The 24,524-nt window shown below is 45.3% G+C and overlaps 1 protein-coding gene across 1 annotated transcript in view; it reads right to left on the bottom strand.

Annotated features, from left to right (window-relative positions):
• LOC135704131 (ankyrin repeat domain-containing protein 12) overlaps positions 1-7,842 on the bottom strand; it is a 53,381-nt gene extending 45,539 nt beyond the window's left edge. Inside the window, exons 1-5 of the mRNA XM_065225570.1 lie at positions 7,640-7,842; positions 6,801-7,141; positions 6,179-6,613; positions 5,222-5,534; positions 2,188-5,160 (exon numbers count right to left, since the gene is read on the bottom strand). Coding sequence (XP_065081642.1) covers positions 2,188-5,160; positions 5,222-5,534; positions 6,179-6,613; positions 6,801-7,141; positions 7,640-7,842 — 4,265 coding nt within the window. The remainder of the gene's footprint in view (positions 1-2,187; positions 5,161-5,221; positions 5,535-6,178; positions 6,614-6,800; positions 7,142-7,639) is intronic.
• Between the last annotated feature and the right edge of the window lie 16,682 nt (positions 7,843-24,524).

Below are 24,524 nucleotides of genomic sequence, written 5' to 3'. Positions count from 1 at the left end.
GAAGCTTAGATTTTTGAAAGAACTTCAGTGACAACCCTGGATCTGCGAAAATTATTTGGATTAATAAATCCAGGAAAATTAATCTGGGACAAGTGCTGATACTTTCAGGGAAGTCCAAAGAACTATCAAGAAGCTAAGAAAACTTCAGAAAATAATAAGGGACTTCACAAGAGTCCAGAGAATTTAAAAGTATTGGAACGATAATTCTAGAAAAATTACGGGAGCTACAGTGAATCATTCCAGAAAAATAATGGTGTCATCAGAGAAAATTTAAGAATATTAGTAAAATCGTGGCAACTTCAGAGAAGTTCCGAGAACATCTGGTACATTTTGGGAACTTCAGGAAAATCCAAAGAAGTTCAAAAAAGTTTTGAGATTTTAAGGAAAATTCCGTTAGAATACTTCAGGGAAGATCAAAGAATTTCAAGACAGTTACAGTATCCTCAATAAAAATTGCCGCAACTTTCAAAAAGTTCGGTGGAATTCAGGGAGGTCTAGAGAATTTCTGAGACGTTCAGAGAACTTCAAGAAAGTTGGAAGAATTTCAGAAATTCTGAAAACCTTAAAATCTTTACCAGTGTTGGCAAAATCATCAATCAAATGATATTTTTCCGCGCTCATACACTCTCAATATCACACGTGATATTGGAACAAAATATCATGCTTGATATTGATTTTACAAGCTCCTTTGATATTGAGAGCTGACTCGACACAAAAATGATTCCGTTGCACATGTTAGAAAGAGAAAGTATAGTTTGCTATCTCTTTTTACTCTTCACCGATGGCCGACACGAAAGGACTGCTGCCAGCCGTTATGGATGCTTCGGTTGCGTTCGGGTGTAAAGCAAAAATCGTTAAACTCAATCTCACCACAATTTGGTGAGATTTGCAGCTGGTGAGTTTTGTAAGCTTGATATTCTGAGCTGCGATATCACAGCTTGCAAAATCAACCACAGTTGTTTGCTTGTTAATTTTTGTCTATAAAAATCAAGCGTGATCTTGGGCATTGGTGAGATTTGATTTTTTGATATTTTTCCAACACTGATTTCGAGAATTTTAGGAAAATTACGGGATCTTTAAGTAGTATCAATGAACATATGAAAGATTTTAGGAACTCTAGGAACTTCCAATAACTTTAGGAAAATTCTCACTTGTGATTTGAAATCCTGTGAACTGACTTGATAACTTATGCACCATCAACCCCCTCCCCCCTCAACCTTTTCCCGTCAGCTACGCCACTGTACATTTTGCTTGCCTTGCCCGAAAAGCGGAACAGGGCACGGTGTAACAGTTTAGGAAAAATTTCTGCGTGTTTCACATTTTTCATGCCAAATTGTTTTTCTACTTCCATTCCCTACTTATTCATCTACGACGTACGGAATGGATCTGGTCTACTTCACCGTAACGGCACACAAACACACACACACACCCTCACGGACTAAAACTGCTGCTACTCAGGTTCCTACTACATTGATTGGGATGCCAATACTCACACAAGGCTGCTACAAATACTGGGACGTTCACCGTGACGTGACCCTAACCAGGCTTGACCTGCTCATCGTGCGAAAGATGCTTCATATCTTGAGAATCCTTATTTTCCTAACAATTGCTTTAATTTTGTTTAGCACGACCAACCTGGCCCTAGCGGCTTATCTATGCTAAAAGTGTTCTACTGACGACTTCTAGTTTATAAAGGGTAGTCAATCCATTTCCTTGCTGTGGTGAAATTATTTTCAATTTCCCTCGAAGGAACGCTACACAGCGGGAACTCGGAAGGAAGATTTACTTTCAGTTTATCGGAAAGGGGGAAACTCGGTGCTGTTGTTTGGTTGGTTGGTTTCGGGATGGGAAGAAAGTATGGTTCGATCAAGCGTGGAAAATGGTTCGTAAATTTTGCTGTTTGAGGAACGGAATGTATGGAAGCTGACAGGATGATAGTCTGTTTTCTGTTCAATGTTTATCTGAAACAATAACACGGGTGGTTCCACTTCAGAGTTTTGGTAGAGCTTTTTTTTTTACTTTGTTGCGATTTGTTGGATTCGTTAGCAGAGTGAGAGGGAGGAACGTAAAATCTACAGGGCGGGGGGAGCTAACTGAAAGTGAGGTTAGATTTGAGCTTATACAAAGTTCAAAGTGCCTTCGAATATCTACGCACACACAAACAGGGAAATTCCCAAACGAACCTACCTTCGAATGTTCCGCTGGATCGATTGCTGTACGGTCGTCATGTTGACCGCATTCTTGTCGCCTGGCTTGCGACCCTCCTCCGGCCTGGAACTGACTGGCCGCTCTTCAACCATCGTAAACGCAGGCCTCTTGGACGAAACCGCCATACTTGTTGGCCTGTCGAACACCGTCGATTTGCTCCGTATTGACTGCGGACTTGGTTCGAACCCAGAGTCCTGATCCTTGCTGTTTTGCGCTTCTTCGTCTGCTTTGTCTTCCTTTGATTTCTTTTTCTTGAGCTTTCGTTTCTTCTTTTCCTCGCCCTCTTCTCCTTCCGCAAGGCTCACGTAGAACCCCCTTGTCGAATCGACCTTCTCCTGATCTACCGCAGCTGCCGCTGCCAACGGTACGACAGCGTCCTCTTCCGTTCTAACTTCCTCTTCTTCGACGTGCTCCACCATGGACTCGGCTGACCTCCTCAGCTTTGGCCGTTCTCTATCAAAACTGACCTTCTTCGGAGATTCTTCCTTGGGATCTGGTGGCGGTGATGGAGGCGGTGGTGGTGGTGGAGCTGTTGGTTCCTCAGTGGGAAGTTCTTGATCCCCACTCGGTTCGGGCTTTGGCGGTTCTTCGGGTTCTGGCGGCTGCTGATCAGGCTGATCCTCACTCGATTTCGAAGGCGATTCCTCAACTTCCGAGCTCTTCTCTTCCGTTGGCGTCTCTTCTACAGCTGGAGGCTCTGGTTCTGGTTCAGGAACTGGCTCCGGTTCCGGTTCCGGTGGTTCAGGTTCTGGTTCTACGACTGGAGGTTCCTGTGGTACAACTGCTTCCTCATCTGCTGGTACCGGTGCGGGTTCAGACTCCGGTACTTTTACCGGAGGTTCGGAAAGCTGCTCTTCTTCTGGTTTGGGTGGATCTTCAACTACGGGGGGCTCTTCAACAACGGGTTCTAGCTCTGGTACAACGCTTGGTTCTGGTTCTGGTTCAGGAGGAGGTGGCGGTGGTGGTGATGGCGGCGGCGCTGGCGCTGCCATCACAGGAGTTGCCTCTTCAACTTTCTCTTTCGGTTTCAATTTCAGCTTTGGCATCTCCTTCTCCGACGAATCCGACTTGGATTTGCTGGATCGGCTGCTGCTACTGTCTTTGCTTGACTTGAGCTTTGGCCTTTCCTTTTTTGGAGCCGGTACCACCTCCTCCTTTACCTCTAAAGGGACCGCCGATGGAACTTCCTGCAGGGTCTCATGTTTTACTTCCACTATCGTCTCCGGTCCCAGCCCTTTACCTTTCCCTTTGGCCTTCCCCTTCTCCGCAGACTCGGTCTCACTAAACCCCTCATAATCCGACTTAGTCTTCTGATCGATTGTATACGTTGCATCCGTCGCAGCTCCATCATCTTCCGTCGATTTTACCATCTCCGGTACTGGTACTGGATGCACCTGAGCTTCCGTCACCACCTTCTCCCCTTGTTGCTTGTCCTTTGCTTCCTCTTCGCTTGGCGAATCTGTCTTCTTTCCTTTTACATGTGCTTTCCCCTTCTTGCCGGTTCCCTTCGCTTTCTTCAGCTTTTTCCCATTGGAATCCGCAGACGACTTGCCATCACTCTTCACATCCGATTCTTTCCTAATATTGAACTCAGCTTTCGGCGGTGTTTTCGGCAGTGATTCTTCATCCAACATTCCCATCATTCCTGTAGGGACGGACAGTAGCTGTCCACCCTTACCAGTCAGCCTTGAAGTACTAGGACGCCTATCGCCGTCGGGCGAATCGTTCTCCGATGATCCACTCTGAACCTGCTTCAGCACAATTCTTCCCATCCGTTCACCCGACTTCCTCGGCTTTCCAGATTCTCGCTTCTCGGCATACATGAATTCGTACTCTTTTAGTTCTTTTGGCTCCTTTTCCCGATCTCGGTCCCGCTCCCGATGGGAGCGATCTTTCGATCGGGCCGACTTTGATGATGAACATTTCGTGTAGCATTTGTGTTTCCGTTTAGTATGCTTACAGCACTCATCTGAAGACGTATCGCTGGTGGAAGCCGATGAGGAGCTGCTACTCCTGTGGTGATGTCTGTGATGGTGATGCTGGGCGCGGTTCAACTCGACGTTACTCCGAGATCGACTGATGTCTGCCGCTCCCTCTCTGTACAGGAACACGGAGTCGCTGCAGCTGCTCGTTCGACGACCCCGATGGCTCCCTTTTCGTTTATGTCGACTCTTGCGGTGCGATCGGTCTTCCTGACTTTCCGACTCCGAGTTTGAATTCAAATAAACTATGTAGCGTTTGGATGTTTTCAAATCTATCAACTCTTCCTTTTCGGTAAGCTTCAGTGGTTCAACCTTGTCAATATCTGGCAGAATCTTCTGCTGTCGGCTGGAGAGGCGCAATTTATTCGCTGGAAGACCTCCTTGCATCTGCAGAAATTTTGCCGCCGATCGAAAGCCTTTGGCCAGAGCATAGTCCAGTGGTGTCATGGGAGCACTTTTCGAAGATGGCCTGTACAGATGGTTCATCTCCGCACCGGATTCCAGCAATAGCTTGCACATGTCTACGTTATCGTGCCCTGCGGCAATATGTAGCAGCGTCCTTCCATCATTGCTTGGCGTGTTGATGTGCTTTGGTTTCAGCTGCAACAGCCACTGAACCAGCTGCCTGCGGCCAGAGCTGGCCGCATCGTGAACCGGGAAGTCACCCTTGGCATTTCTCAACCACAGATTCCCCTTTTTGATGTGCAGAATCTTAACCGTTTCCATCTGTCCTTTAGCACAGCCACAATGGGCCGGGGTACGGCCTTTCCTATCCTGTCGATTTGGATCGGCATCCAACTTGATCAGCAGGGAGGTTGCATCCGCATGCCCAAGCGTCACTGAATAATGCAGTGCTGTGCACCCGTTGGAATCGATCTGATCTGTGTGCGCTCCACACAGGTTAATCAGTGTGTCTATACACTCCGTGTGACCTCGAGAGGCTGCACAGTGGAGAGCCGTGAGTCCATCCCTGAAATGATAATAAGGTACCAGTCAGTAATTAGATTAAAAACGATCGCAAAAGTACATACTTATCTGCACTCTCGACCTGAGCACCGGCTTTGATCAAAGCCAGGACAGCCTTAGCAGAGCCAGCCGAGGCAGCCCACAGCAGTGGCTGGCGACCATCTTTGTCCTCTACTTCGACCGAAGTATCCTGATGGACCAGCAGTGTGTTGAGGATTTCCAGGGCCAGTTTGGCCGAGGCGCGGGCCGTCTTGCCCTCGTAGTTGGCACCGCACATCTGGGCCGCATAGTGCAGCGGACTGCCGCCGTTGATGTCCGGGGTGGATACGTCGGCGCCGGCAGACAGCACCGATCGGAGGGCTTCCACTTCGCCGCATACTGGAAGACAGGTCGCAGGAGAAGAATAGATAAGGCCAAAAAAAGAGCATTGGTTATTTATCGATCTAATAGGGAGTGCGTGCTGCTTGGGGTTGATTACTGGTTGGCTTGGACAGCGAGGGGTTACTCGATGGTTAGTTTGTTGATTTATCTGGACCTTTGAATTCAAAAATAGCCCTTCCAAACATGCACAGGCAGAGATTTGTATGATGACAAGAAAAATCTGCTCTGCTTCCAAAAATCCTGTTTTGTTGACGTAGGACTACGTCTTTCTTTACTATACCGGGAGTCACATTATGAAATCGAAAATGAGGCATGTAACGAAAGTGGGGGCAGGTTTCAATCGCATATTTCTCAAAACAATTAATGGGAAATATGTCATGCAATATGTCATTCGACGGAGAATTTATCCACTAATTTTTTAGTGTATAGTACAAATTGTGAAAATGTTAAACAAATCAGAAATTTAACTATTCAAACAGGAATATTTAACGAACTAACTGTAAGCAGAGCGTGAAAAAGAAACAACTGATCGCTAAGGATTGTAACAGTGCAATTAATCAAATTTTTATTAATCGTTCTTAACAGGCTACTTTGATAAGTTTAGGATTCAGCGGGTTGCTGTGATTGTTCGTTATCTCAACAATCCTCCTCGAACTGCACAGGTAGCACACCAGCCGATGTTCGATGTTTTGATATCTTGAGTTTGTTCAATGGTTTGGTGAGCATGTCCGCAACCATATGCTCCGTTGGACAGTAGATCACGGACAGCATGCCTTGTTGAACAAGATCCTTGGTGAACTGGAACCTGGTGTCAACGTGTTTGAACCGGCGTTCCAGTTTCTCCGACTGCAACTGTCGGATGGCACTCTGGTTGTCCTCGAGTAACAGGATTTGAGTTTCCGGCTCGTGGAAATCCTTCATCAGCTTTTGAATCCAGAGAAATTCTTGACATGCCTCTGTAGCAGCAATAAACTCAGATAGGGCAACGCAGGTTTGCTTCCTTGCCACCCAACTGATCGCACCTCCACCGAACATAATCAGAAAACCACTATTGGATTTACGGTCCCGATGATCGCCTGCCCAATATGCATCCGAGTAAGCCTTCAGGTTAACATTCTTGCCGCCCAAATGCAATCGAAAATGCTTTGTCGCTGGAGATACCGCATAGTGCGCTTTGTCCAATCTGCTACATTCGGGGCACTAACCTTTCGCCCAAGTAACCAAACGCTGATCGTTACATCTGGCCACCAACCAACCACCAACCAAACTGGAGTACGAAGTATTGTTTGGTAGCTTGCTGGACTCCTCCTCCTTTGCTTGAAGATAGCCGGGGTCCATCGGGATAAGTAATGGCTTTGCCGTTTGGAGTCCGAATCGCGACGCCAGCCGCTGGATGGATGATGCACTGTTGGTTGAGCAGAAACTTTGCATCATTTTCCCGCTCCACCTGTATGCCCAGGTACTGCCGCCCATCGCCAAGAGAAATGGTTTTGAACTTTCTCGAGAATGCTTTCAGGATCGCTTCATATTCCGCCTCGGTCTCATACACGATGAGCATATCGTCGACGTTCAGAAGGATGAACGCTTGCTTCTCACCCTTGGTACTCACATATAGGCACGCATTAGCAGTTGATTGTAGAAATCCCAGCTTCTTGAATCAATCGTCAATCGTCTGTTTCCAAATTCGACCGGATTGCTTCAGACCGTAGAAGCTTTTCTTCAAACGACAAACTTCTGCGGGATTCCCAGTCTCGCATCCTTTCGGTTGACGCATGTATACGGCCTCGGTAAGCGTCCCATACAGCCGTCTTGACATCGACGTGTTTCACTAGAACTTCACGACGGGACGCAATGGTTAGCAAAGAACGAAATGTTACCTGTTTTGCTACCGGAGCGAACACCTGGTCGTAGTCAGTGCCAAACTTCTGACTAAAACCGTGTTCGTCCAATTTCCCCTTTACCGCTATTTGCAGCCAACCTCCTTTCGTCCATCTGGAAGGGCCTCAACTGTCCATGTCGAGTTATCTTGAAGGGACTGGATCTCTTCTTCCATCGCAGCTATCCACGATTCGCTCTCTTGTCCGCTTACTGCTTCTTCATACGTCCTCGGTTCAGTAGCTGCTGCCATGTTGCTTCCTTCATGGTACCGCTGTGGGGCGACACCTTTGTTGGACCGCTCTGATCTTCGTACAATGGTTTCGCAAGGATCGAAGTCCGTGTCGGTTACGTCCGACCTTCCATCGTCATTTTCTTCGTCAATCTCTGGATCGTTTGGATCCGGAACTTCTTGATTTGCTTCAGCCATAGGAGGTAACGGCTGTAGAATTTCCTCGTACGACTCCTCCTCCAGATTAGAAACATCGATACCGGGTTGGACCAACTCCTCCTCAAATAAACGGACGTCTCAACTAATGATCAGCTTGTTAGTGGTCATATCAATGAATCTGTAGGCCTTGTGGTTACTGGAATAGCTGATGAACGTCATTTACTTCGACTTATCCTGGAGTTTGCTTTGTTTTTCCTTCGGCACATAGACAAATGCTCTGCTCCCAAACACTTTCAGATGTGAAACGTTCGGTTTACGTCCCCACCAAAGCTCGTATGGTGTGATCTCCACAGCACGAGAAGATAGGTGGTTCTGTAGGTACACGGCCGTAGCGGTTGCTTCAGCCCAAAATCGTACATACATCCTGGCGTCCATTAGCATGCACCGACACATTTCAATGATGTATCGATTTCGTCTCTCCGCCACTCTGTTCTGCTGTGGCGAATATCTGGCAGTAAACTCGGGGTGGATTCCATGCTTGCAGAAGAACTTCAGCAGTACTTCGCTCGAATACTCCCCTCCCCGATCAGACCTGATGCGCTTGGGGTACTTCCCGAACTCGGATTTCGAGGGTGTCTCCAGTGGACCATACCCGTCCGAGTGGATGAGATCCAATGGTGCGGAGGTCTTCTTCTCGGAGGTCTTGGGGAAGGGAGTTCGAGCCTGCTTTCCTTTCACTCAGCATGTGCAACCTTCACGTATTCCGCAATCTGCAACTTTCATACCAGTAACAAGCTTCTTTTTCAGCAGAACATCCAACGCATCAGCTTCCCGGTGTTCAAACCGTCTGCGCCAGGTGTGCTGGCAATCTCGCTTGTGAGCAATAGTTTTTAGTTTTAAGATGTCAATTGTTATACTGACATGCAGGTTTAGATAACCTGTTTAAAATACTGAATTGCCAAGGCAGGAACAATGTAAACACAAATTAATGCTGGGAAGCTACTGTAATAGTAGCTGGAACACCTAAGTTAAAATGAAATGTAATTTAATTTAAACAGACAATAACAAATAACCCAAGAGCGTTAAAGTGGGGTACCCGCGATCTCTGCTATATGCAGTCGATTTATGTGTTTCTGCAAATGTCTAGTATAAGAATTTAATTCGTTTGTCTTTTGTATCTCTTTATTAGTTTTTGTTTGTCTTGTCTCCCGTCTCGATGTGTCTCATCGTTGCCCACTGGTAGGGCTGGAAAGCACCTCAGAGCGTTAGCAAAGCAACTTTGTACATGCATCTCACAACACTCGACAAAGAGTGTGTGGTTCTCCCATCTACTTCGCGCACTCTTTTCCAACTAATCTGTGATAAAGCGAACCACACAATGAGCGGTACACTCCGTACGACTGCATGCATAGGAGATAAAGAAGGGCATGACAAAGAAGAATTTTGTCTTTTTGCTGTGTTTCCCATTTGCAACCCTACACTGAGTGGCGCTCTTTGCGTCGGAGCCGTGGGAGCGATGGCTACACATTGAGCTTTCGTTATTTCTTGGTGTGTGTGCTTTGTGCTTGCTTGATTCTCACTTTGTATATTTCAGAAAATCAGTACATTGCGCGCATTCAGTGATCAGATGACAGCCCTGCCCACTTGTCACCATAGCCGGTCGAGCTCCAGACGAATCTAGAACCACACTGCCGTTCATACTGGCGAAATCGCTCTGATGAGGCAACGAAACCCTACCCCCCAAGCCCCGATCAGAAAGGGCATAACAAAATTATAACAACTGGAGTTATTTATTTAACAAACAAAAATGTAACAGAACGCGTTATAAACATTGGCTGGTTCGTTGTGAAAATAACAAAAATCATAACAAAAATTCGTCTAGTGGTAACAAAATTATAACAGATCTTGATATGTTATTATTATATTATTATATATGTTATTACAAAATTAGATATAATACATCGCATTAAAACTATATATACAACAACTGTTGTTATAAATAAGTTATAAAATTTGCCATATGTTTGGCAATGGTTTTCATTTATTTTTCACTTTTTTTTTGAATCTATGTCAGATAATTAATTGGAATTCATCAACTGTAGGTCATTTAAATTAATTAAGATTCATTTTCTGGCGTTCTTTCCATAATATGCCAGAATTCGTTTCATTATGTGTGGTGCTTCATCAGCCATAGACAAGGGGTGAGACAGGTTTACTCTGAGTTGCTTTTTTGCAGCGAGTAACTCGCGAGTAGCTCAATGAACCTCAATATTCTTCTCTGCAAACTCCGTTTACTCTTTTTAAGCATATACGTCTAATATTAGACGTCAGTTTTGTTAGTAAATAAAGTAATCCCAAGTGTACTCTGAGCCTTTCGCCTTGTGCCGGTGCCTGCTTACTACCAATAACAACCTACACTTCGAACCAGCTTACAGCGATCCCAACATCTTAGATTTCTCCAGTCGTAACAGCAGTTCTATTGGAAAAGGCATCACCAGTCAATGTGGTAATAACTAACTCCGATCCCCTTTCGACTAACATTCCCGTTGGCACCATGGCAAACATAGAGTATAGTGAGTAATATATCAACCATGGCCCCTCTAACGGCACCCACCGCCACAGTTTCCGGCATAGAAAATATCTCCCAGTGGGGTAACAACCGATTAAAACCCAATTCCAGCTCCAAAGGCAACGCTACAAACCATTACCCCGTGGAATGTTCAGCCAAAGCATCAGTGCAGCCGCTGCCACTGCCGAAGCTGAAGAGGAGGATGACGATGAAGAAGCTGCTGATTCCGGAGTGCGATCCTCGTTTGAACTTCAAATCCATTAACGATCTACCGGATGAAACCGAAGTGAAAATCCGTCAGGAAGACGAAGCACAAATCTAGCTGACAGATTCTCTTCGTCGACTTTCTCCTGGAGACTTCGGTCGACGGCCGCAGCAAAATCTCAGTGATGTATAGCAAAAACGGGACCCAATCACGACCATCCAGAAAGCCCAGTAAAAGCACCAAAAGCGAGGATGGATGTCCCCCGTCAGCAAAACGGCGCCGTGGTAATTCAGAGCTCGGTTTACAGTTCCATCTAACGGCAGTTTGTCAAGCGATAGGACGAGATTGCTTTGACGAGTATCGATTTTGAATATTTGGTCAGGCAAATGACAGCGATCTTGCTCACTGAGCAATGTAAGTTACTCGAGGTGCCTCAATAGCAACTCTGAAATTGCTCATGATTAGGAGCTGTCTTACCCCTTGGCCATAGATTTTGCAGCAGCTGGTTTGTTTGCGGAGTTCCAACAACCGATCTGAGAGAATAAAAAGGTTGTTGCACGAATGAATGGCTTGGTTGCCGTCGTTCGTGGTCTTCCACATGGATTGTTAGAGGATCTTCCATCAAATCATGAGATTCCTATGGTGATGGAATTTCATTCATCATCTGGTTCATAAGCAGTAGGCGGCCAATCTATTTCGGATCGCGGTCGGTAGAGTTTTCTGATGACGAATCAGAAAAATAGGAAGATTTTATACAAGCAAAATTCTTCGAAGGATACGATGAACGATGTTCCAGATCGGTACTTATTATCTCGGGTAGACAAGACTGAGAACATCCTATCTTTTTTCAGGAGCCTTCAAGTCACGATCAATCCGCAAAATTTCATGACAACATTCGTGTCAGGTCCTTGGAGTAGTGAAATTTTATTGAAATGTGTTTGGTACGGTTTCTGAACTTTTCGGAGTCCAGCATCTTCAAACAGCTTTGGTTGTCTTCGAATAATATTGCTTCTGTTTTCTCCCCTAGGTACTTCAATAGTCTCTGCAGCCAAACCGCTTCTTGGAATGCTTCGGAAAGAGCCACGAATTCCGCCTCTGCTGTAGATAGTGAAACGCAGGATTGCTTTCGGCATGCCCATGCAATGGTTCCTGCGCAGTATTTGAATACATATCCACTATTGGACTTCCTGTCGTCGCGACATTCTGCCCAATCGGCATCAGCGTAACCCACCAGACCAGATGAATCACCACTGCTACTCAGTCGAAGCTTCAGATCAATCGTCCCCTTCAGGTAGTGAACCATTCGCTTCAACTCGTTCCAGTCACGTTGGGTTGGGTAACTCACCTTACGACTCAAGATTGAGATTGCCGTTGCGATGTCAAGTCTGCTGTTGACTGCGATGTACAACAGCTGCCCAACTACCTTTTGATATTCTTGATTATTTGGGAGCTGGCCATCGTTATCTTCCGTCTTGATGCACCCAGGATCAATTGGCACGGTTGACACTTTCGCATCCTGTAGGCCAACAGAACAGATGACGTCTTCAATGTATTTCCGCTGGTTGATAAGAAAATCTCCAGCATAATCTCGATCGACTTCGATTCCGAGGTAAAACTTGACATCACCGAGGCAGCTGATCTGGAAATTTCTTGCAAGCGTTCGCTTCAATGCGTCGATCATGCGTTCATCTTCGCTCGCTACGATGAGATCATTCACATACATGAGAACATAGCACTAATTGCTACCAGCTCGCTTTCTGTACAGGCAGGGATCTGCGTCACATCGCTCAAAACCATCCGCTTCCATCACCTCATGCAGTCGCTGGTTCCAAGAACGACCCGCTTGCTTGAGCCCGTACAAACTTTTCTTTAAATGGCATACCTTGTTTTCCATACCGCTGACGACATACCCGGGAGGCTGCTTCATGTAGATCTCCTCCTCAAGGTTGCCGTTGAGGAACGCCGTTTTTACGTCGAATTGCTTGACGATCATCTTCTTCTTGGCTGCCACAGACATGGTGCGGAACGTAACGTGTCGAACGACTGGCGCAAAAACTTCATCGTAGTCCGTCCCAAAACGTTGAGTGTAGCCCTGGGCTACCAGCCTGCCTTTGTACCGAACTACATTGCCATTTTCGTCTCGCTTCTGTTTATACACCCACTTGCATCCAATGGCGCGGCTACCCGCCCGCAGGTCAACTATATCCCACACGTCGTTTTCTTCGATGGATGCTAGCTCTTTCTTCATAGCCGTGCACCACTTGGCGCTGTTTGGACTGGATAACGCTTGCTTCAACGATTTTGGCTCCTCCTGAACTGAAGTTTCTGCTGTACAAGCATACCGCTCTGGAACAGCTCCGAGATTTGCTCTTGTTGATCTTCGAGGTGGATCGATATCTACACTGGACATGCTCCCGTCCACACGTACGGCATCGGACTGCACTTCGATTTCACGGAGAGTTTTTTCGTCCGGTTGTTCATCTGGATCATCCCAGACATCGTCGTCATCCGATTCAGTTGATCTTGACTCACTCATTAGGTCCACTCGTTCGAAACAGATGGATGGTACAACCAGACTTTCTCCCACCGAACTTGGCATGGGCCCGCAAGAAGTAAGAAATTTAACATCACGGCTAACAGTCACCTTTCCATTCGTCTCGTCCACCAGGCGGTATGCTTTCGATACTTCACTGCATCCGACGAACCTGAGCTTGACAGCCTTCCGATCCAGCTTACCTCGCTTTTCATTTGGTACATGGCAGTACGCTTCCACACCAAACCGCTGAATGTGTCCGAGATTGGGCTTCTTCCTGAACCACCGCTCATATGGTGTGCCACTGATCGACCGTGATGGCAGCCTGTTCTGCATGTAGTTTGCAGTTACCACTGCTTCTCCCCAGAAACGCTTGTCCAGATGTCCGTCAATGAGCATGCACCTGGCCATTTCGACAAGGTAACGATTCTTTCGTTCTGCTACCCCATTTTGCTGTGGGGTGTATGGTGCCGTGAGCTGACCGATGATACCGTTTTGCTTCAGGTGCATTGAATGCCTTGCCAGTAAACTCACCACCCCTGTCCGAGCGGAGAATTTTGAGCTTCCCTCCAAACTGCGTCTTGACTAGCTCAACATATTCCTTCAGTTTCTGGAGCGCTTCAGACTTCTTCCGTAGCAAATAAACGACCGTGTACTTGCTGTAGTCGTCGATTGTGATGAAATATCGTCTTCCGCCCAGAGTCGCCGTCCTCATTGGTCCACAGATATCAGTGTGAACCAAATCCATCACCGCCGATGACACACTTTCTGACGTCTTCGGAAACGATGTCCTGTGCATTTTACTGTCAATGCACACTTCACATGCATCGTCTGTGCCACGCATGCACGCAGTCATCGTTCGTCATCACCATGGATACGTTTTCGGTTGATTGACGAATTATGAACAAGTTACCAACGGACTCCGCCACAGCACATATCTTTTCACCTTTCATGATTCTCGCTCCAGTTACGTCGAATGTGACGACGAATCCTTTCTGCAATTAATTAATTAATTTATCTTTATTAGGGAGGCTTTCAGCCTTGGGCTGGTTCGCCTCCATCCTTTCTGCACCAGCCGCTTCACGAATAGCAAACTTGACTTCATTTCAGGAACATACAAAGCGCTTTCTATTGGAACTTCACGTAGTCGACCAGAACCATCTAGCACATTTATTCGCCCAGCACCTCAGCCTTTCGAACGTACCTTCGTCCCGTTGGTGACCCAAACGTCCTCAGTAGTTGCATCATCCAAATCCTCGAAGAAGTTCCGGTAATTTGCAATGTGGCAGGTTGCACCGGAATCCAAAATCCATTGGTATTCCGCTTGACTATTGCATCCAGTGAGAAACGCTTAGCTATCATCATCATCATCTTGCTGCGATACGTGGTTGGATTTCTGTTGCTTGGATACTGCCTTCCGGTGCTTGGATACAGCTCCGTTTCCTTTCTTCGCCTTCCATACTCTGAACTTTTCGCAATTTGCCTTCTGGTGACCTAACTTTTTTGCAGAAGAAGCACCGGTCTTTTTCGGCCTTTGAACTTGCATAGAGAACAGCTTCAGGATTATCGCTATCATCGTTGCGCTGCTTCTTTTTCTGCCATTCATCGATGAGCTTGCCCTTCACCATATCCAGGGTCAAATCATTCTCTGGTCGAGCTTCAAGGGCGGTTTCCAACGTCTCGTACTCCTCCGGCAGACTGCTGAACAAAATCGCGACCAACCATTGGTCGTCAAGGATCATTTCCGGCTGTAAATTGTTGAGCTTCTCGAACAATTCCGACAACTTCGATACGTGCGCTTCCATATCTCCATGTTTTTCCAGGCGTTGACTACAAATTTTCCGCATCACAGAGACCTTCGTCGTTAACGTTTTCTTGACATGGAATTTTTCTAGAGCTTTCCACGCCTCCGCCGCCTATTTGGCCTTCCTTATGTGGATTAATTGGTTATCCTCCACGGCCAATCCAATCGATGCCAGCGCTTGATCATCCTTGGTCTTCCACGCACTTGTAACCGCTTCTGGCCTTGCGTCCGCTATGGTCGTCCAATTTCCTTCCTTGGTCAGCAACAGCTTCATCCGGAAACTCCAGTTATCGTAATTGGATCCATTGAGCCTTGAAAACGACATCAGCTTGTCCGCCATCTCGTTACGAATTCAAATTCTATCTTCACCAGTTCCGATTGCACTGCCTGGGCCCATAACCTATCGACAGAAGTGGGAACAATCGGACTGGACTCGAAATGCTATTCGAACTACAATTGAAAGGAACGTCTTTATTTGTCAGTAGTATAATTTGAACTGAAGAAAATGAAGTTATGCTCTAAAAGCAAGGTATACTGCGTTGTATATACAGTCAGGAATCCTTATTGCCGGGGTAACGGGGGCGTGAATAAGGAACCGCGAATAAGGATACCCACAGCTTATGGGATTTTCACTAATGGGGGCTGTAGTGGATTATCTCATTTGTTTCAATACATAAAGCTATACTGTCTTCGACAAAGTTTCTGTACTGGGTTAGACCAACAAGCCTGTGCTATTGGATTCGGGTTAAATTGAGAACTACGCCGCTAGAGGCGCTTCACTTTTATGTTACTTATGACGGGCGCTATAGTATATGGATCATATTTCCAACATAGAATATTTCGTGATCCTGGCCATATAGAAAGTTACTGTCTTCAGCAAAGTTGTTCAGGTGACAAAGTCCTTTCGGATGGTGGCCATATTAGTTCAGAACTCTCTCACGACGCAGCGCTAGTGTGCATGTGCAATTCCTATATAAACTGTATCTCGAGAGCCTGGCCATATAGAAAGTTGCTGTTTTCAGCAAAGTTGTGCAGGTGAGCAAGTACTTTCGGATGATGTTCATATTAGTTCAGAACACGCTCACTACGTGGCGCTAGTGTGCAAGTGAATTTCCTGTATAAGCTGTATCTCGAGAACCTGGCCATATAGAAGGTTACTGTCTTCAGCAAAGTTGTGCAGGTGATCCAGTCCTTTTGGATGGTGGCCATATTAGTTCAGAACTCTCTCACTACGCAGCGCTAGTGTGCACATGAACTTCCTTAATATGTTATGACTCCAAAGCTTGTCCATATAAGATGTTGCTGTGCAATGTGAGATCAGGAACCGGAAAATGGATGACGTGTAGAGGCCGGAAATCGATGTCAGATGCCATTTTGGAATCCAAGATGGCGGCCATCGGTTCAAGAAAAACTGTCAAATACCGTACAATATGGATATTTTTGGAAAGGGGATGACGTGTAGAGGCCGGAAATCGATGCCAGACGTCATTTTGGAATCCAAGATGGCGGCCATCGGGTCAAGAAAAACTGTCAAATACCCTATAATACGGGTATTTCCGGAAAAGGAACGACGTGTAGAGGCCGGAAATCGATGTCAGACGCCATTTTGGAATCCAATATGGTTGCCATCGGTTCAAGAAAAACTGTCAAATACCCTACAACATGGGTATTTTCGAATAGGAGATGACATGTAGAGACCGAAAATCGATTTCAGATGCCATTTTGTAATCCAAGATGGCGGCCATCGGGTCAAGAAAAATTGTCAAATACTCTACAATATGAGTATTTCCGGAAAGAAAACGACGTGTAGAGGCTGAAAATCGATGCCAGATGCCATTTTGAAATTCAGGATGACGGCCATTGGTTCAATAAAAACTGTCAAATACCTAACAATATGGGTATTTCCGGACGTGTGGAGGCCGGAAACCGATGCCAGACGCCATTTAAAAAAACCAAGATGGCGGCCATCGGTTTTAAGAAAAACTGTCAAATATCCTACAATGTAAGAATTTCCGAAAAGGGACGACGTGTAAAGGTCAGATATACATTCCAGACGCTATTTTGGAATCCAATATGGCGGCAACATGTTTTCCATAAATAAGGCTTACCAAGCATATTGCGTATAATTTATTGTGTATAGCGTATCACTGAGCAAGATTGCGACGTAACGTGGAAAATTCCTCAAAACAATAAAATGCTTTGATTTGTTTTGTTTTTTCTATCGTAAGCTACAGATTTATTCCACATTTTATTTTCTCTTTCGATAACAAAGAACCAACCAGCGCTGTCATGTTTTATGCATTCTAGTCACTCTCGTTCTTCCACACCGTGAGATGGGTCTCGACTTCCCTTAGCAAATCTTGCATTTTTGCACTCCGTTCAACATTGCTGTCCAATGTGCAGAAACTTTCGACCTCGGAGAGTTGATTTAGTTTTAACTCGATTTCTGCCGCACCAGGTGGTGGATGAAAATATCAACCATATTCACTGTAGAGGGGTCCAGGAATAAATCTGTAGTTTACGATAGAAAAAAAATAAAACAAAACAATTAAAAGCGTTTTATTATTTTGAGGAATTTTCCACGTTATGTTGCGATCTTGCTCAGTGATACGCTATACACAATAAATTATACGCAATATTCTTGGTAAGCCTTATATATGGAAAACATGTTTTTTTAACTAGTTCGTTTATTTGGAAGGCTCAATCACGTTAGCTTTACGGAGCCGATAGTTCATTGTTCTTTGTTTGTAACAACATTCACTTAATTCTATGTCTAGTAGGAGTTGGGCCGAATACTCGCGTTGTCACCAGTATGAACGATAATGCGGTTCTAGTTTCGTCTGGAGTTCGATCGGCTATGGTCGTTTTCTTTCCGGAAATACTCATATTGTAGAGTATTTGACAGTTTTTCTTGACCCGATGGCCACCATCTTGGATCCCGAAATGTCGTCTGGCATCTATTTCCGGCCTCTACACGTCGTCTCCTTCCAAAAATATCCATATTGTAGGGTATTTGACAGTTTTTCTTGAACCTATGGTCGCCATCTTGGATTACAAAATGGCATCTGACATCTATTTCCAGTCTCTACACGTCATCTCCTATCCGAAAAAACCCATGTTGTTGGGTATTTGACAGTTTTTCTTGAAACGATGGTCGCCATCTTGGATTCCAAAATGGCGTCTGGCATCGATTTCCGGCCTCTACACGTCGTTCCCTCTCTGGAAATACCCGTATTATGGGGTATTTGACAGTTTTTCTTGACCCTATGGCCGCCATCTTGGATTCCAAAATAGCGTCTGGAATTTATATCTGGCCTCTACACGTCGTCCATTATCGGAAATTCCCACATTGTAGTGTATTTGACAGTTTTTCTTAAACTGATGGCCGCTATCTTGGATTCCAAAATGGCATCTTGCGTCAATTTCCGGCCTTTACACGTCGTTCCCTCTCTGGAAATATCCGTATTATAGGGTATTTGACAGTTTTTCTTGACCCTATGGCCGCCATCTTGGATTCCAAAATGACGTCTGGCATCGATTTCCGGCCTCTACACGTCGTCCCCTTTCCAAAAATATCCATATTGTAGGGTATTTGACAGTTTTTCTTGAACCGATGGCCGCCATCTTGGATTCCAAAATGGCATCTGACATCGATTTCCGGCTTCTACACGTCATCCCTTTTCCGGTTCCTGTTCTCACATTGCACAGCAACATCTTATATGGACAAGCTTTGGACATATTAAGGAAGTTCATGTGTACACTAGCGCCGCGTAGTGTGAGGGTTCTGAAATAATATGACGATCATCCGAAAGGACTTAGTCATCTGAACAACTTTACTAAAGACAGTAACCTTCTATATGGCCAGGTTCTCGAGATACAGCTTATACAGGAAATTTACTTGCTCACTAGCGCCGCGTAGTGAGCGTGTTCTGAACTAATATGACCATCATCCGAAAGGACTTGATCACCTGCACAACTTTGCTGAAGACAGTAACCTTCTATATGGCCAGGTTCTCGAGATACATCTTATACAGGAAATTCACTTGCACACTAGCGCCGCGTAGTGAGCGTGTTCTGAACTAATATGAACATCATCCGAAAGTACTTGCTCACCTGCACAACTTTGCTGAAAACAGCAACTTTTTATATGACCAGGCTCTCGAGATACAGTTTATATAGGAATTGCACATGCACACTAGCGCTGCGTAGTGAGAGAGTTCTGAACTAATATGGCCACCATCCAAAAGGACTTGATCACCTGCACAACTTTGGTGAAAACAGCAACTTTCTATATGGCCAGGCTCTTGAGATACAGTTTATATAGGAATTGCACATGCACACTAGCGCTGCGTAGTGAGAGAGTTCTGAACTAATATGGCCACCATCCGAAAGGACTTTGTCACCTGAACAACTTTGCTGAAGACAGTAACTTTCTATATGGCCAGGATCACGAAATATTCTATGTTGGAAATATGATCCATATACTATAGCGCCCGTCATAAGTAACATAAAAGTGAAGCGCCTCTAGCGGCGTAGTTCTCAATTTAACCCGAATCCAATAGCACAGGCTTGTTGGTCTAACCCAGTACAGCAACTTTGTCGAAGACAGTATAGCTTTATGTATTGAAACAAATGAGATAATCCACTACAGCCCCCATTAGTGAAAATCCCATAAGCTGTGGGTATCCTTATTCGCGGATAGCCCGGCAATAAGGATCCGGCAATAAGAGATACCGGCAATAAGGAATCCGGCAATAAGGATTCCTGACTGTATTGCTTCATTTCAGTTGCACGCATCCCCATGACAATTTAAAGCACCCTCGCATCCAATGCAATCCCATTAGGAATCCAATATATTTGGTTTTATCCTTACTCTATTTTCATCAAGACGACAAACTTAATAAAACTCTCTTCAATTACATTATTTTTACAGGCAAGGACGGTAAAATAAAAATCATGAATTTCATGCATTTTTCCCGGAAATCGTTTTTCTCAAAAATGCATGAATTTTAATCATTTTTGAGGATTTCTTGAAAATGGATTTCTTTAATTTTATTGTTTAAAATTAAATAAAAAGACATAGAAGACAACTATGGCATGTTGCATCAAGCGATGATCAGACCGGTGGGAGGATAGAACAAAAAAAATCCCATTTGGCTGCAGAGGCAAAATTGTCACTGTTGTTTGCCGCTAACAATGATAATAATAATATAGCTGGCTTCTTTGTCTTTTGATTTTCACAGTAAGCAATAAGTTTTCGATTCCCTGCTAATATTCTGATAAATAAACACGGGATATCAAGGTGAACCTTCAAGACACAACCTACCTGAATTGATTCCAATTTACAAATGGCGGCTTAATTGTTTCATGCGAAGACAGTTTTTTTTTCACTCATTTATGCATGAAAATTAAGCACTTTCCTTCCAAAACGGTTTTCTCTGAAAGTGTTTAAATTTCATGCATTTTTTTATATAAACTTCAGGCATTTTAGACGTGTTCGAACAGTTCATAAAAAATGCATGAATTTTATTCATAAGTGAGTTTTCTCGTATTTCCGTGTAGACGGTGTTTCGCAAAAACCCATTAATGGGTATAAAAACACCCATTTCCGCTAAAAGTGCCCCTCCTCATTTAATGGATAAACTATGGTTTACTCATTAATGGGTAAAAGGGGGATCTGTCATTAAATGGGTGTTTTTTACCCATCTTCTTAAATTATGTTTTTCGTAAAATGGGTAAAAAAATACCCATATTTCTGTGCTGGAGGATGCTGGTGCTGGGTTATTTGTCCTCGTTGATATAAAAAACTTTCTAATATTTACATTGAAAATAAATGCAGGTGTAGCGAGAAAAAAATATTACAAAAGATATTATAATACAATATTGGATAAAACTGTATAGACTTATCCGTAAGTCTCTCCAATGTTTCGGAATCTAACCTTTTCCGGAGATTGTCCATTTTTGCTAAATAAAAAAGCGGACAGAAACTGTTTGCATTCCCAATGGTCGGTGACGGAATGAGACGATAAAATTTCCAAGTGTTTTTTCACCCATTAGTGGGTAAAAAATATACCCATTATGCAATCGTGAACTGATTCTTTAAATGGGTTTTTTTTTCACCCATTTAAGATTTTCAAATTCCCCCATTTTTTGACAGCTGCATACATGGTTTGAAAATGGGTATTTTTTACCCATAAATGGGTTTTCACGAAACACCGTGTATGACTTTTCTATGTGTCAATTTGACAATTTCTGTTGTCACGACCAACATGTGTGTGACGGAACGTATTCTGCGTTGCTAGCAATGTGCGGACATTCTGCGAACACGATCCGATTCTTAATTCGATTATCGTAGTAAAATAGACTAACTGCTGAGATCACCTAGAATGACATTGGAAAATATTAATGTGGGCCATCCAACCATTGGCAACGAGCATAGAATATGGAATCTGTATTGCGCAAGTAGGTAATGCCAAGCCTTGGTACAAAATTTTTTAACCAAATGTGTCGATGTTTTTTGACGTAGAACTACGTCTTTGTCGACTATACTGGGGTGCAAATAAAAAAAATATGTGTGGTGAAGGAGTGTTAGGTTTTGAACGCTTGTAACTTTGTCATTTATAGATGAAATTAAAATCCAAATACGCCAATCGATAGGATATTACATTACAAACCTGTTGAAATAAATATTTTTCCAATTTTTCTGTAATTAAACTTTTGAAAATGTACAAATGATAATGTTATCGCTGATTTCATGAAATAAGCCTTTTTCCCAAACCCAGTCATCATAAACGAATACCACTTGGTTGCACATCATTCTGCTTGAACCTGAAAAGATATAAATCAGCGCTGCTCTCATGCCACTGCTCATTAACGCTTCGAACGGCGTGGCGTTTGGTCCTGCAGCAAGCAGGACCAAATCAGCGGCTTAAGGTGGATCACGGCGTGAGGAAAAGCAATAATGTAAACCCCCTCCGCCCTTCACAACGATCTCTCGGCCCCCCCTCAAAAACCTCTCCTACCCCCCCCCCCCCACCATCAAACCTCTCCTACCCTTCTCTCCACCATCAAACCCTTCCTACCCCCCCCGCCCCTCAACAATAACCCGAAAGCGAGACAGACTTTGACGATCCCTTTTTCCCGGGAAATAAATTTTAAACAAACCACAATCATTAGTAAAACCAAGTTTTACCAAATTTGAACAAAAAATTGCATTGAAGACATGTTTGATGACATTCAGTTGGTGAATTACACACAACTGACGGTAAAACATATCTGGTGCCTCTATATATGCAATTATATTAAAATCCAAAGTCCATCCTATTTTACATATTCTGCACAAAAGAAACTTTCTGCTCCGCCCCATTCATAAAAAACTGCGGGAAATCCTATCAGGTTCTGAACCGGAAAAAATATAAAAGAGCGCTGCTGTCATGCTTTTGCTCATCATCATTCTCTGCTTGAACGTCAAGCAGTACAGTTCGGTCTTTGCTCGCTCTGTCGAGTTGTTCTAAAGTTTCTAGTTTGTTCCAAAAATTCGCAGTTTAATCGCGTCGTCAGTAGTGTCGGTCGCTTCGTGTGATGGGAAGACAGCGCTCCCGGAGCAGGCTCCGAGAGAAAACGGAGAAGAAGAACAGCGGTGAGGGTAGCTTGAGTGTACCTATTTCGAATAGGTACGCTACTCTTCCCACCGATGTAGGGAATCCCACCTCAGCCACGGTGAAACGGTCTAAGAAGAGGAAGAAAAATCAAGGCCAGTCCGATGGTGCGAGTTGACGGGACGATGCCACCGCGACGAACGTCAGCGTCATTGGTGATTTCGGCGACGCCGTCGATGACGAAACTGCTGCCAGCCCGAGTGCAGCAAAAATGAAGCTTCCTCCACTGGTGGTGAAGCAAGTCCCACTCAACACGCTGATTGGCGATCTTTCATCGCTGGGCGTTGCAGCTGAGTTTAAGCTCGGCAGGATCGGCACCAAGGTGATGCTCCGAACAAAAGCGGAGTACGAAGTGGCCGTGAAATATCTGAAGGATACCAAGGCGGAATTCTTCACGCACGACATCCCCGGTGAGAAGCCCTTCAAGGTCGTCATCAGGGGTCTACCAAACTTCGACCCCAAGATGGTCAAAGCCGAAATCAACCGGTACAAGCTAGCCCCAATCGCTGTCTTCCGAATGACAAGGAGAGATGAAAACGTGAAGACGTACCCGGATTGTCTTTTCCTGGTGCACTTCCAGAAAGGGACGGTGACGCTCAATGTGCTACAAGCCATCCGATCGATCTACTCCATCATCGTACGGTGGGAGCCATACCGTGGCGGTCATCGTGACGTAACGCAGTGTCAGAGGTGCCTCAATTTTGGACACGGTACCCGCAACTGCAACATCAAGCCACGCTGCAGCAACTGCGCTCAAGAACACCCCACTTCCAACTGCCCTGCGGATAGAGCCGTGGCGATAAAATGCGCTAACTGTGGTGGTGCACATCAAGGTTCCGACAGACAGTGCTCCAAACGCGAGGACTTCAAACGCATCCGAAAGCTGGCGTCAAGCAACAATCAACCAGGACGAAAGAAGGACAAAACCCCAGCATTCAGGACGGAGGATTTTCCGCCTCTTCGTGCTCCCCAGCAAAGGCAAGCGAATTCGCGGGTGCAACCCGCCACCCCTCAAAAAGCTTCCGATGATTCTGCTGGTCAAAGCTCTCCATCCCCCCCTGGATTCTGGAGACAACCAACAGCGCAAAACAACAACCCCGATCTGTTCTCAGCGGATGAACTGATGGAAATTTTCGTCAACATGTCCGGTGCTCTTCGTAAGTGCCGCAATAAGCCCGAACAGATCCAAGTGCTCGGTAAGTTCATCATCCAGTATGGCGTCTAAAACGCTAACTATCGTCACCTGGAATGCTTGCTCCGTAAGAGCAAAAAAGATTGAGCTTGCCGACTTCCTCCGCAAGCACAGCATCGACGTGGGCCTTCTAACCGAGACCCATCTAAAGTCCGGCGACAGCTTCTGGTTGCCTGACCACAACATTATCCGGCTTGATCGCACCAGCTCCAGGGGGGGTGGTGTTGCGGTCGTCGTCAAGAAAGGAATAAAATACCACACTCTGTCTCATATCCGCACCTCTATCATCGAGGCCCTTGGTGTGGAGGTGGAGTCGTCGACTGGATACGTCCAGTTCATCGCCGTCTACTGCCCTCGACAGTGTGCCGCCAGCAGTGGACTAGCGGCTAAATTCAAGAAGGACCTGTCCACCATCACCCGTACTGGTTCCCGCTTCGTAGTTGGAGGAAATCTGAATGCTCGCCATGAGGCCTGGCGGAACTACCAGCAGAACCAGAACGGTCGTCTCCTGTTCGACCACTCACAGCAAGGGCTGTACTCCGTTTGGTTTTCGGATGAACCAACATTCATCTCACCGGCGGGCAACCCATCGACGCTAGACCTGTTCCTGACAAATATCGGCTTGTCCAAGCCAGTAGTCTTGAACGAACTCAGCTCCGACCACCAACCGGTGGTGGCTGAACTGGGCTGCAACGTGGCTCCTGCTTCAAGCCTGCGCAAGGACTAGCATCGCGTTAACTGGGCCCAGTTTGGACGCGTG

The sequence above is a fragment of the Ochlerotatus camptorhynchus genome, unplaced genomic scaffold (assembly GCF_037179485.1).
Source record: "Ochlerotatus camptorhynchus isolate MF236.1 unplaced genomic scaffold, CSIRO-AGI_Acam_v1.1 ptg000231l, whole genome shotgun sequence".
NCBI lineage: Eukaryota > Metazoa > Arthropoda > Insecta > Diptera > Culicidae > Ochlerotatus > Ochlerotatus camptorhynchus.
Note: the sequence above shows the minus strand (reverse complement) of the source record. Positions and strands in the feature narration are given on the sequence as shown.